The 12,915-nt window shown below is 36.3% G+C and overlaps 1 protein-coding gene and 1 long non-coding RNA gene across 2 annotated transcripts; both read left to right on the top strand.

Moving 5' to 3' along the window:
- Positions 1-681: 681 nt before the first annotated feature.
- si:dkey-24p1.7 (sialic acid-binding Ig-like lectin 16) lies at positions 682-12,702 on the top strand. Its single transcript, XM_056271337.1, has 10 exons — positions 682-766; positions 951-1,033; positions 1,289-1,669; positions 2,007-2,297; positions 2,810-3,070; positions 8,869-9,129; positions 9,346-9,444; positions 9,697-9,814; positions 9,961-10,015; positions 12,273-12,702. Exons 2-10 carry the CDS (start codon positions 973-975, stop codon positions 12,639-12,641), a joined length of 1,896 nt encoding a protein of 631 aa, XP_056127312.1. The 5' UTR covers positions 682-766; positions 951-972; the 3' UTR covers positions 12,642-12,702.
- On the top strand, positions 6,983-7,782 carry LOC130105353 (uncharacterized). Its single transcript, XR_008809585.1, has 3 exons — positions 6,983-7,108; positions 7,293-7,375; positions 7,631-7,782. It is a non-coding gene; the product is annotated as an uncharacterized LOC130105353 (long non-coding RNA).
- Positions 12,703-12,915: the final 213 nt, after the last annotated feature.

Here is a 12,915-nt window from a genome sequence, read left to right as displayed (position 1 = left end):
TTTCAAACCTGTCAACACTGGATTGGGCTGTCAAAGCAGTCAGGTGGTTCACTACAGGACTGAACCATGATGTTTTATAAACAAAGTTCGAGAGGAGCACGTTCAAACAATCATTGCAATCAACTTGTCATCAAACAATTATCATGTCTATCCCATCAGCACGAGAGGAAGCATATATATATATTCACTCTGTCGACTCACCTAACATTCCTTGACAGTTTCAGCATCCCTCCACCACCCCGACTCCTCACTCTTGGCTTATTCTTTCACAGCCAGGCATACGGGGGGAGTACTCTGGGTTTGGGCCGAATACCTAACCCGGAGCCCTCTCCTCGGACAGCACGCCAAATACGCATTTATTCTATCTGACTTGTTTGTAAGTGCGAACTCGTGAAGTCCTTTTCACGTGACTAGTGACGTAATGATACAAGCTCCGAAGCAATGGTTCATTGCAAGGACCGTTCGAGTTTGAAGCAAGCTTCGGAGCGTCGGTGTCAGACGTAACATCACTAGTCGTACTGTCTACCCCCTCGGGGTACTTTTTGTTTGCATTTTGTTTTATTTTTTATTGTATGTGTTTTACTGAATTATGCTATTTCTTTCCATATTCATGCTTATCATGCACAACAATCCCTTATTTGTGCAAGTCAGTTCAATGAGGAAGTGCTCCACTAGAGGAAGGATGCAGCTTATACACTTGTGTGCTGCTTCTGCAGTTTTACAACTAAAACTTCTGAGAACACTGTGAACGGTTTGACTTGAAGCGGTAAGGTCACTTTTTTAATGCTGTACATTTTAATTTGAAATGCAGTTTTCTTTACTGCCATGACACATATTTTATATATGCACTGCCAAAGTATTTGCATTCAAATATTGAATAATATATTGGAAATTCGAATGCATAGCATTTATATTAATGTTCAAGTTAATGTTTCTTTTGTTGTGCGCAGATCTCTGGAATGCACGTTTAAAATGCAGATCAGTTCAAGCTGTACAATCCTCTCCATGTTAGTATTAAATATTTTGTGTACAGGTATGTATTACATGTTTTACAGTTACATTTAAGTTTAAATGTGTATTCAATTTGATTTTCTTTTTTGATAAAACTTCTACACTTCACACACCTCAACCATCACTAAGTGTGTATGATGTACATTTTAAACAATGTACAGTACATGTGAAGTTTATGTAGCTTCTTGCACATGTATTGAGCATGAACAGGCAACTATTATTTTAAAATATGAGATGTCCTGTGTCAGCATTTCATCACATTCTTCTGTTATTCAAGGCCATGGAAATGAGGACTGGAGTATCACATTCAATCCACCAGAAATGATTGCAGTTCCAGGATTATGTGCTCTGATTTCATGTACCTTCACCTATCCAAATGAAGCGAAACCTATTGATACTGTTCAGTGGAGAGTGTGTCATAAAAATAGTCAATGTAAAATTGTAATTTCAAGTATTTTCAAGGGGAAAGTGAATACACAAAAAAAAAAAACTCACACAGACCGGATTAAGATGCTTGAACCTGATCTGACCAAAAACAACTGCAGCATCATCATGAAAGACATACAAGCAGAAGATGAAAATGAATATGCATTCAGAGTGGAGGGGCAGCTTTCACATAAAATGACGTATAAATCCACAGTTAAAATCATAATTCAAGGTAATGCTTGCTTGTGTTTGGCAAAGTTCCAAAGGTCCTGGCTTTCTCTCTAGTCTGATGTTCTCTTTCAGTTCTCAGTTGTTTCAGAGGGATGTTCAGCTCACTGCACACTTTCTGATGTTATGATTTCATAATCTCAGCAGAGGAACTATGTTGGACATGATCTCTTAAATAAAGAAACTTAAACATGTGGCTGTGCTCTGCTAATCACACTACTTTTTCTTTTCATCTTAGTAAAATATGCATTTGATCTGAATCTGTCCTCAAAGAATGACTCAATTATTTACACTTTGGAAATCTGCAATGTCTACATTATGTTGTGTATCTCTCTTTGCAGACGAGCCTATAATGAATATTCCTCCTCTCAGCGAAGGAGTGAAAGCCAGTCTGACATGTTCAGCTCCTTTTCCTTGCCCCGAAACTCCACCTGAAATAACATGGTGGATCAAGACAGGAGAAAATATCACCAATCTCGAGAATGACAACATCACTTTGATCCCCTCCAGAAGCCTTTACCTCTCAACTTTGCCCTTGACTCCAACCTCTAAAATGCACAATGCCACTGTAGGATGTGACGTGAGCTATGGAAACAAAACCATCAGTACCAGTAGGACCCTAGAAGTAATGTGTGAGTACAAGTACAATGAGCCCGTTCTCATCCCAAGGCGTAATATACTGACTCTTTTGCCAAAGCGTCTATATCCAACGCACATGGCACCCTTTAGCGTCATATGAGACGCAGATATATGGCGCCTCCTAGTGGTCTAACCCTAACACTACCCTAACCCTAACCCTAACACTACCCCAGACCTAAACCTACCCAAAACCAAAGCGTGTTATACTGACGCTAAAGGGTGCCATATGCGTTGGATATAGACGCTTTGGCAAAAGAGTCAATATATTACGCTTTGGGATGAGAATGCGTTGGTACAATACATATTTAACCAAACTTCTTGAAAAGGCATGTTTCTTTGACAATTGCTAAAAACAAAAATTCTGAAATTCAGTTCAGAAGAGCGTAGGCTTCACTGCTGAGATCTACCTTCTTCTACCATTGATCAATGAGTAGAACTAAAATGATGGATTTCTTGCATACTGTGTCAATATGGTGTCAAAACCAAAGCAGTTGCTCTTTTTCAGATGTACAGACTCTTCAAATTCTGGGCGATGACAAAGTAATGGAAGGTGACACTCTCCGCCTGAACTGCACTGTTGAGAGTCACCCACCGTCCTCTGATCCTGTATGGAGTTTCAATGAAACTGCAGATAATATCAGGAACCACACGTCTGCAGAAAATCTCATGATTACCAATGTGAGAAAGGAGCATGCTGGGATATATGTCTGTGAGATGACTTATATGAAGGAGACTTTGAATGCATCCATCACTATCAATGTAATTCGTAAGTAGAACCAGATTCCACATGAAATGTTTGTAACCTAACAATATCACAGACTTGCAACATTACAAATTACGAAATTGACAACATGTCAGCAACTGTTGAAATACTGAATTGTGACACATCTAGGAAAGTTCATGGCGTGTTTGCAGGGGACAGCCCTAAAGTCTGAATATAGGCTATGTCTTTACTAATTATAACATCAAACATTTATCCCATGCTAGGTGACACAAATAAATTGAAAATTGAAAACTTGCTTGGCAAAGACGATCTGGTTAATTCCACCGAAAAACCTACAGGTAATACTGAGCAGTTTACGCACTTTAGACACCGGTTAACCCTAGTGCGTCCTAATGGACATTTTTTTTCTTTTTTTTCCTGGACGTTTTTTGATAATTTTGGCACAAGACAAATATAAGAAATTCAAGACTATAACAATTTGTGTTCTTAAATTCAAGGTAAAGAAGCTTTTCAAGTGCAAGTGGACATTAGAATGATAATAGCATTTCTGTCTGGAATATCAGTTTCAGCAGTCATCTTCTCTGTGGTTTTGTGCTGTCACGAGTCTTGGCAAAGGTACGAAAATGCTTAAAATGTCTACATTTTGTTGCGCCTTGTGCATATCTTATACTATTTACTTGAAGGTGTTCTGAGTGATTTATTGAGATGGGATTCTGGTTGATGTGAAAGTATGTGAACACTGTTGTCCACAGTCATGATAATCAGTATATTTTACTCCATTTGCTTGTCTTATTCCCTGAATATGTTTTCCAGCGGAGACAAGATACATGAAGTGGTGGCCACAAACACAGACACTGAAGTTATACTGGAGGTTTTTTATGACCAACAAGGACATCAGAAAGAGTGAAGTTTATTATTAAAAAAGCTCATAGGGAGGTCCTTAAATTACCATTATGTTGGATTTAGCTTAATCTAAAATTGTAAAATATCTGGAGGTTACTGCTATTTCATTTGTTATGTTTATATAATTTAGACTATATTTAATATAGGCTACTTTTACAAATACAGTACAGAAACTTCATCCTATCTAAGCTTATTTTTGTCTGTATTAAAAATTCTTATACATTTATAAATGTACAGTATATTGTATTATACAATATGAAAATTATGAATTGAATAGTTTTGTCATTCCATATTGTTTTCTTCTTGTTCCGGTGTACTTTTTTTTACAATTAAACTTGAATTACTTCAAAGTGTTCAAATTCATCATTTCATCCTTTCTGTAAAGGATTTTTGTAGAACTAAAGCAAATTGTTTACCCCCCAGGTGTATCCATACATATGAGAAACTGTGTAGAACATGGAAATTTGTGTGGAGTTTTTTTTTTGTTTTTTTGGAAAAATGTGAGTAAAATTTTAGGCCTAGTATAAGATTAAGAATGAACGTGTGGACATTATGAATTAATTTAATAAATGTGGTCTCTTGGCTTTACTGGAAGCCTTATAGTAAAATATATTTTTTCTTCCATTTCCATGGCCAAAATCTCTTCCAAATCTAAAAACAAATTCGTTGGCTAAAGAAACATTTGAATCTGTCAGGGTTCTGCCCTGGCAGCTTTGTCTGTGTTGTCTTTGTTTCATGTCTCTAAGTTTGTGTTGTGCTTGAACATATGGCTCTGTCTTAGTTTGTTTGCCATGTGCTCCTCTGTTCCTGCCTCCTTGTTTCCCAGTAGCCTACCACGCCCTCTTGTCTAGTCCTCGTTTGTCTGATTGTTTTCACCTGTTCCTCTTCTTCTCAGCTCCATTTATATGTGTTATTTTGCCCTCATGGTTTGTCAGTTTGTTATATACTTTCTGTGTGCTACATTGTTTGTTTGACAGTGTTTCTAGTCAGAGCTTACTTGAGTCTCACCTTGTCTAGTCTCGTCGTACTTAGTGATGGCCAAATGAAGCGTTTCGAAGCATTGCTTTCTGATACAACTGTGTCGAAAATGGTTCATTTCTCGAAGCTTCATTCAGATAGAAATTGCAGCACCATCTCCTGCTGAAGTAAATGCAATGCAACAAAGCTGACAACCATAAAATGCAATAGCCTTATATGTTAACGCCCCGTTTATTACGTGTTTACAGAGGCGATCAAAGCTGAAACAGTGTTAGTGTTGTGAAACTCATTTATGTAGGTGAATTTTACAGAGACTGATTAATTCCACGTGTTCACCTTGATAATACAACATTAAGCATGATGTGTGTGTGTGTAATTATTTCTTTAGACAAGGACAGAAGATCAGACCAGCTTAAAAAAAGTTGGAAATCATCACAGAAAATCTTTTTTTTTTTTTTTTTTTTTTTTTTTTTTTTTGGGTTTTTAACAGTAACAATTACAATCATCTTCCCATCCCATCCCCTCCCCCCTACAGCTTAAAAAAAAAAAAAAAAAAAAAAAAAAAAAAAGGGGGGTATTTCCCAGCAGTGACAGTGAAGAAATTCAGTAGTCCACGTTTCCATAGTCCACAAGTTTTCTTTAAGCATGAAAAGCTCGGCAGCAGTTATGAAACATATAATATGAAACATAGTCAATATGAAGAATATAACAAGAGAGACAAAAAAAAAAAAAAAAAAAAAAAAAAAAAGGGATATACCATCACAGAAATTCTAATGGTTTCTATTAAAATACCAATAGGAACCATTGGCTTTTACCATTTAAACCACTACATAATTATTTTTTGTAGTGTGTTTGGGACATATTCCATTAGGATTTAATGTCCCCACCAACAGAACCCAACACATATCAGTAGAGACCCACAGAGACCACTACAATTCCCATTACAACCAATAAAATTACCATGAAAACCATTAAATCCAATAGAATTTCTGTAATGGTTTCTATAGTTTTTTTTAGCAGGGCAGTTTCATGTGTGAAAGCTTTATCTTGTTTAGCTGTGGGAAGCAGAACTCTATAACTTGTTAACTGGTGGGACTGATATTTTTGTATGTTGAAAAGGATGTGCTTGTGTAACTGGTTGTACTTGTATAATGTAGCAGAGGGTTTTTGAAGTTTCTGTCTTTCTCCATATCATTCACTACATATGTAAAAATATTTGTATGCAGAAATGTCAAAGAACTAACCTTATTCGGGGAAATAAGTTTAAAGTGTTCCCAAACTTAACGACTTCTCTTTCTCGCTGGCTCCATCACAACACTGAAATAAACTCAATCCACTCTCCTCAACAATAACGCCAATCCAAACACCGACTACTACAACCCACGGTGCTGCCATGGTTTGGCTTCACTTTTATAAGAAATACAGCCGCCAGGTTTCAAACCTGTCAACACTGGATTGGGCTGTCAAAGCAGTCAGGTGGTTCACTACAGGACTGAACCATGATGTTTTATAAACAAAGTTCGAGAGGAGCACGTTCAAACAATCATTGCAATCAACTTGTCATCAAACAATTATCATGTCTATCCCATCAGCACGAGAGGAAGCATATATATATATTCACTCTGTCGACTCACCTAACATTCCTTGACAGTTTCAGCATCCCTCCACCACCCCGACTCCTCACTCTTGGCTTATTCTTTCACAGCCAGGCATACGGGGGGAGTACTCTGGGTTTGGGCCGAATACCTAACCCGGAGCCCTCTCCTCGGACAGCACGCCAAATACGCATTTATTCTATCTGACTTGTTTGTAAGTGCGAACTCGTGAAGTCCTTTTCACGTGACTAGTGACGTAATGATACAAGCTCCGAAGCAGTGGTTCATTGCAAGGACCGTTCGAGTTTGAAGCAAGCTTCGGAGCGTCGGTGTCAGACGTAACATCACTAGTCGTACTGTCTACCCCCTCGGGGTACTTTTTGTTTGCATTTTGTTTTATTTTTTATTGTATGTGTTTTACTGAATTATGCTATTTCTTTCCATATTCATGCTTGTCATGCACAACAATCCCTTATTTGTGCAAGTCAGTTCAATGAGGAAGTGCTCCACTAGAGGAAGGATGCAGCTTATACACTTGTGTGCTGCTTCTGCAGTTTTACAACTAAAACTTCTGAGAACACTGTGAACGGTTTGACTTGAAGCGGTAAGGTCACTTTTTTAATGCTGTACATTTTAATTTGAAATGCAGTTTTCTTTACTGCCATGACACATATTTTATATATGCACTGCCAAAGTATTTGCATTCAAATATTGAATAATATATTGGAAATTCGAATGCAAAGCATTTATATTAATGTTCAAGTTAATGTTTCTTTTGTTGTGCGCAGATCTCTGGAATGCACGTTTAAAATGCAGATCAGTTCAAGCTGTACAATCCTCTCCATGTTAGTATTAAATATTTTGTGTACAGGTATGTATTACATGTTTTACAGTTACATTTAAGTTTAAATGTGTATTCAATTTGATTTTCTTTTTTGATAAAACTTCTACACTTCACACACCTCAACCATCACTAAGTGTGTATGATGTACATTTTAAACAATGTACAGTACATGTGAAGTTTATGTAGCTTCTTGCACATGTATTGAGCATGAACAGGCAACTATTATTTTAAAATATGAGATGTCCTGTGTCAGCATTTCATCACATTCTTCTGTTATTCAAGGCCATGGAAATGAGGACTGGAGTATCACATTCAATCCACCAGAAATGATTGCAGTTCCAGGATTATGTGCTCTGATTTCATGTACCTTCACCTATCCAAATGAAGCGAAACCTATTGATACTGTTCAGTGGAGAGTGTGTCATAAAAATAGTCAATGTAAAATTGTAATTTCAAGTATTTTCAAGGGGAAAGTGAATACACAAAAAAAAAACCTCAAAACTCACACAGACCGGATTAAGATGCTTGAACCTGATCTGACCAAAAACAACTGCAGCATCATCATGAAAGACATACAAGCAGAAGATGAAAATGAATATGCATTCAGAGTGGAGGGGCAGCTTTCACATAAAATGACGTATAAATCCACAGTTAAAATCATAATTCAAGGTAATGCTTGCTTGTGTTTGGCAAAGTTCCAAAGGTCCTGGCTTTCTCTCTAGTCTGATGTTCTCTTTCAGTTCTCAGTTGTTTCAGAGGGATGTTCAGCTCACTGCACACTTTCTGATGTTATGATTTCATAATCTCAGCAGAGGAACTATGTTGGACATGATCTCTTAAATAAAAAAACTTAAACATGTGGCTGTGCTCTGCTAATCACACTGCTTTTTCTTTTCATCTTAGTAAAATATGCATTTGATCTGGATCTGTCCTCAAAGAATGACTCAATAATTTACACTTTGGAAATCTGCAATGTCTACATTATGTTGTGTACCTCTCTTTGCAGACGAGCCTATAATGAATATTCCTCCTCTCAGCGAAGGAGTGGAAGCCAATCTGACATGTTCAGCTCCTTTTCCTTGCCCCGAAACTCCACCTGAAATAACATGGTGGATCAAGACAGGAGAAAATATCACCAATCTCGAGTATGACAACATCACTTTGATCCCCTCCAGAAACCTTTACCTCTCAACTTTGCCCTTGACTCCAACCTCCAAAATGCACAATTCCACTGTAGGATGTGACGTGAGCTATGGAAACAAAACCATCAGTACCAGTAGGACCCTAGAAGTAATGTGTGAGTGCAAGTACTATACATATGTAACCAAACTTCTTGAAAAGGCATGTTTCTTTGACAATTGCTAAAAACAAAAATTCTGAAATTCAGTTCAGAAGAGCGTAGGCTTCACTGCTGAGATCTACCTTCTTCTACCATTGATCAATGAGTAGAACTAAAATGATGGTTTTCTTGCATACTGTGTCAATATGGTGTCAAAACCAAATCAGTTGCTCTTTTTCAGATGTACAGACTCTTCAAATTCTGGGCGATGACAAAGTAATGGAAGGTGACACTCTCCGCCTGAACTGCACTGTTGAGAGTCACCCACCGTCCTCTGATCCTGTATGGAGTTTCAATGAAACTGCAGATAATATCAGGAACCACACGTCTGCAGAAAATCTCATGATTACCAATGTGAGAAAGGAGCATGCTGGGATATATGTCTGTGAGATGACTTATATGAAGGAGACTTTGAATGCATCCATCACTATCAATGTCATTCGTAAGTAGAACCAGATTCCACATGAAATGTTTGTAACCTAACAATATCACAGACTTGCAACATTACAAATTACGAAATTGACAACATGTCAGCAACTGTTGAAATACTGAGTTGTGACACATCTAGGAAAGTTCATGGCGTGTTTGCAGGGGACAGCCCTAAAGTCTGAATATATGTCTTTACTAATTATAACATCAAACATTTATCCCATGCTAGGTGACACACATAAATTGAAAATAAACGAGTCCTTCACTCCCGGAGTTGAAAACTTGCTTGGCAAAGACGATCTGGTTAATTCCACCGAAAAGCCTACAGGTAATACTCAGCAGTTTACGCACTTTAGACACTGTATGTTTATTTCAGGGCGATTATGATTTAGCCAATTAGCCAATGTTCCTGGATTGACAACTTTTCTGGTCCTTGAACATTATTCCTCTCAATCAATCAAATTTTAGCAGTAGGTTTAGGGTGTGGGTTAAGTTTAGGATTTCAGGAACATGTTACTCTCGCTTCAGAACATTGGACATTTTCTTAAATTAGTAACAATTCTGTGTTTTTACATTTAAGGTATAGAAGGTTTATTGAAGAAATTGGACATCTCAACGATAGTCACATTTGTGGCAGGAATGGCATGTTCAGCAATCATCTTCTCAATGATTTTGTGTTGTTGGGTGTCTTGCCACAGGTAGGCCCGCCATTTACTTCTTTTCCTAAAAGCTGCCTAAAAGTCCATCAAACGTCATTTGTCCTTGTTATGTATAGCGTTTAGAACACTTTGCACTGTCAGCTTTAAATCTCGAGTCTTATTCCCTAAATATCTTTTCTTAACAGAGGCAAAAGACACAAAGTGCTGACAGAAAATCCGGACACTGACATCAATTTGGAGGTAAGACAGATCCAAATATTTTGTTGAAACAGAAGTTGAAATGGAAACATCACTTTCGCAACCTTAATGCCTCTAGTGGATTGCATTACCTACTCAACTTTTATCAAATGGAAATTGTGTCATCATTTACTTAAACTCATGTTAATGATTTTCTGTTACTCATGTAAAAACATGCAATTACTTCAAAAATAGTCCAAGTCTTATCGCTATCGCTTTGTGCAAAACAATTTTTAAACTGAATCTCAATCTCAAACTCAATCTTCAAAATCTGCCACCTCAAGACAATGATGGGGCTCAGAAACGTCTGTGTAGAAGTATAATGTAATTATTAAGATTAAAAATATATATATATTTTTGTTTTGCATCATTCAAACATGATAATATCCAAAAAATACATAGGCTTTGACAGAAACCTCTGAGGTGACATCACCAGATAGACATTTTAGTGGTGCACAGAAAAAATCACTAGCCATGATGTTTCTTTGCCATTGCATGTTTAAAACAATAATATCTTAGTAAAAACCTAAAGTAATATTGCCAAACTATATATCATTTGAAAGCTTAACATCTCTAGTTTTCATATTTGTTATCTAAAACAAATTACAGAGGAGCAGTAATTTATCAATTTGCAACAAGAATATTTCATATTCATTAGGCGTATTATAGGCATTTATTTTGAAATAACAATAAACACGAAAAATCATGAAAGATTGGTAGAAACCTCAGTTTGTTTTCATGCCATGAGTTCAAAAGATAACACCAATTACATTTTATGAGAAAAAAAGGTCTGAAAATGTTTTAAATATAAAGAAAAATGTATGGATTCTCGATTTCTGATTGGCTGCGAGCTATAACGCTATAACGTAGTCTTTTTATGCATTTATTAGAGGTTGAATTCAAATCAAATACTGCCAAACCACCCATACTACTTCTGAATAGGATGTCTACTTCATAAATTGTATGAAAATTATGGAAATACATGGTTCAGATCACTCAAAACATATATTAAAATGGAGGCGCCCTTATATGGGCAGTAATGGAGTCTAGTGAAAAAGTTGGGTACTGCGCCCAAATAAAATCTTACTGAAAGCTCATTTTTTTCATAAACCTAAAATTTGGAATACAACTTGTTCAGATTTTTGTCTTTAATTTTCTTGCAGTTTTAGAGTAAAATATATTTTGTAATATATATATTTTATATAAAATATTAATAATTATATTTTTACATTACACAATTTCATAAACTCAAACTTATATAACTTTTTTTCTGTTTCATTTTTTATCATTTCTAGACTTCTACAATAATCTGGAAAATGTCTTCTTTAAAACAAGACTAGCCATAGGTCTATATTCCAAAGCATTCCTGAATTACAACCATTTAAGTTTGGATAGTGATTTTTATGTCTATGCAAAAAAAGGGGGGTGACAGTTAACAGGTTAAAGGGATACTCCACTTTTTTTGGAAATAGGCTAATTTTACAACTCCCCCAGAGTTAAACTGTTGAGTTTACCGTTTTTGAATCCATTCAGCCGATCTCCGGTTCTGGCGGTACCACTTTTAGCATAGCTTAGCATACATCATTGGAGTGGACAAGACCATTAGCATTTCTCAAAAAAAAAAAAGACCAAAGTGTTTCGATATTTTTCCTATTTAAAACTTGACTCTTCTGTAGTTACATCGTGCACTAAGACCGACGGAAATTGTAAAGTTACGATTTTCTAGGCTGATATGGCTATACTCTCATTCCTGCGTAATAATCAAGAAACTTTACTGCCATACCATGAGTGCAGCAGGCGTAATGATATGAAGCAGCGTCAACCGTGCTGCGTCATATCATTACGCCTGCTGCACTCATGGTACGGCAGTAAAGTTTCTTGTAATATTTAGAAAAAATTATTAATATGTTATATGTAATGTTTACAGATAGATAGATAGATAGATAGATAGATAGATAGATAGATAGATATTAGATAGATAGATAGATAGATAGATAGATAGATAGATAGATAGATAGATAGATAGATAGATAGATAGATAGATAGATATGAATAAAAGCCTAAATTCAATCTGTATATAAAGCGATCGTGTCTCTACAGAAATTTTGGACTAAACCGCTCAATATGGATATTTAAATTTACGATCTCTTTAGAACTTTAGTTATTATTAAGTATTAATTATTAAGTTTCATTTTTGGGTGAACTAACCTTTTAATGTAAATAAATAAATAAAAATAAGGATATGTTCTTTATGTATCAGACAGTTCAGACAGATGTAGCTCAGAGTGGAACCAATGAACAGACACCTCTTCATGGACAGCTTGATGGAGGGACCACAGACACAGCAGCACCAACAGATGGAGCACAGGACGGTGAAGCAGTCGAGATGCAAGCAGGAGAGGTGGACTACGCCAGCATCGACTACTCCCTTCTAAAGAACAGACCGCCTGAAGAGGGAGAGATGGAACCTACAGACACAGACTACGCTGAGATCAAGAGGGACAAGATAGGAGATGGGAAGCAAAGGGAGGCCCTTCAGGATGGAGATGACCAGATTGAAACACCCAACCAGAAATGGATGGAGGGAGAGGAAGAACTTTATTCTAATTCTCAGATGCTTAAAAGTTAAGGAGCTAAAAGTCGTAACTACACACAACAACATTTCGTTTTGTAAGGTCAGATGTTTAAGACAATAATTAAATGTATTACTTTAGAGCTTTTATCCCTTATGTGTCTATCAAAAATTGTTGGCGATTGCAACATAATACAGAATGTTTCATTAGATTAGTCTCTTTTTCTAGTTTTTTTTTTTTTTTTTTTTTTTTTTTTTTTTAGATGAAATTACACAAAAAAAAATATTTTTTTTTATTTCTCTTCATTTCTTATTTCCATTTTTTTTTGCA

This window comes from Rhinichthys klamathensis, unplaced genomic scaffold (assembly GCF_029890125.1).
Source record: "Rhinichthys klamathensis goyatoka isolate OS25496 unplaced genomic scaffold, OSU_Roscu_1.1 h1tg000316l_1, whole genome shotgun sequence".
NCBI lineage: Eukaryota > Metazoa > Chordata > Actinopteri > Cypriniformes > Leuciscidae > Rhinichthys > Rhinichthys klamathensis.
The sequence above is the reverse complement of the archived record's forward strand: the minus strand, read 5'-3'. Positions and strand labels throughout refer to the sequence as shown.

Excerpts from the sequence above, each read along its gene's own strand:
- si:dkey-24p1.7 (XM_056271337.1), top strand. The coding sequence starts at position 973 with ATGCAGATCAGTTCAAGCTGTACAATCCTCTCCATGTTAGTATTAAAT. Across the intron at positions 1,034-1,288 it reads ATTAAATATTTTGTGTACAG|GCCATGGAAATGAGGACTGG; the intron begins GTATGTATTACA and ends CTGTTATTCAAG. Across the intron at positions 9,130-9,345 it reads CATCACTATCAATGTCATTC|GTGACACACATAAATTGAAA; the intron begins GTAAGTAGAACC and ends ATCCCATGCTAG.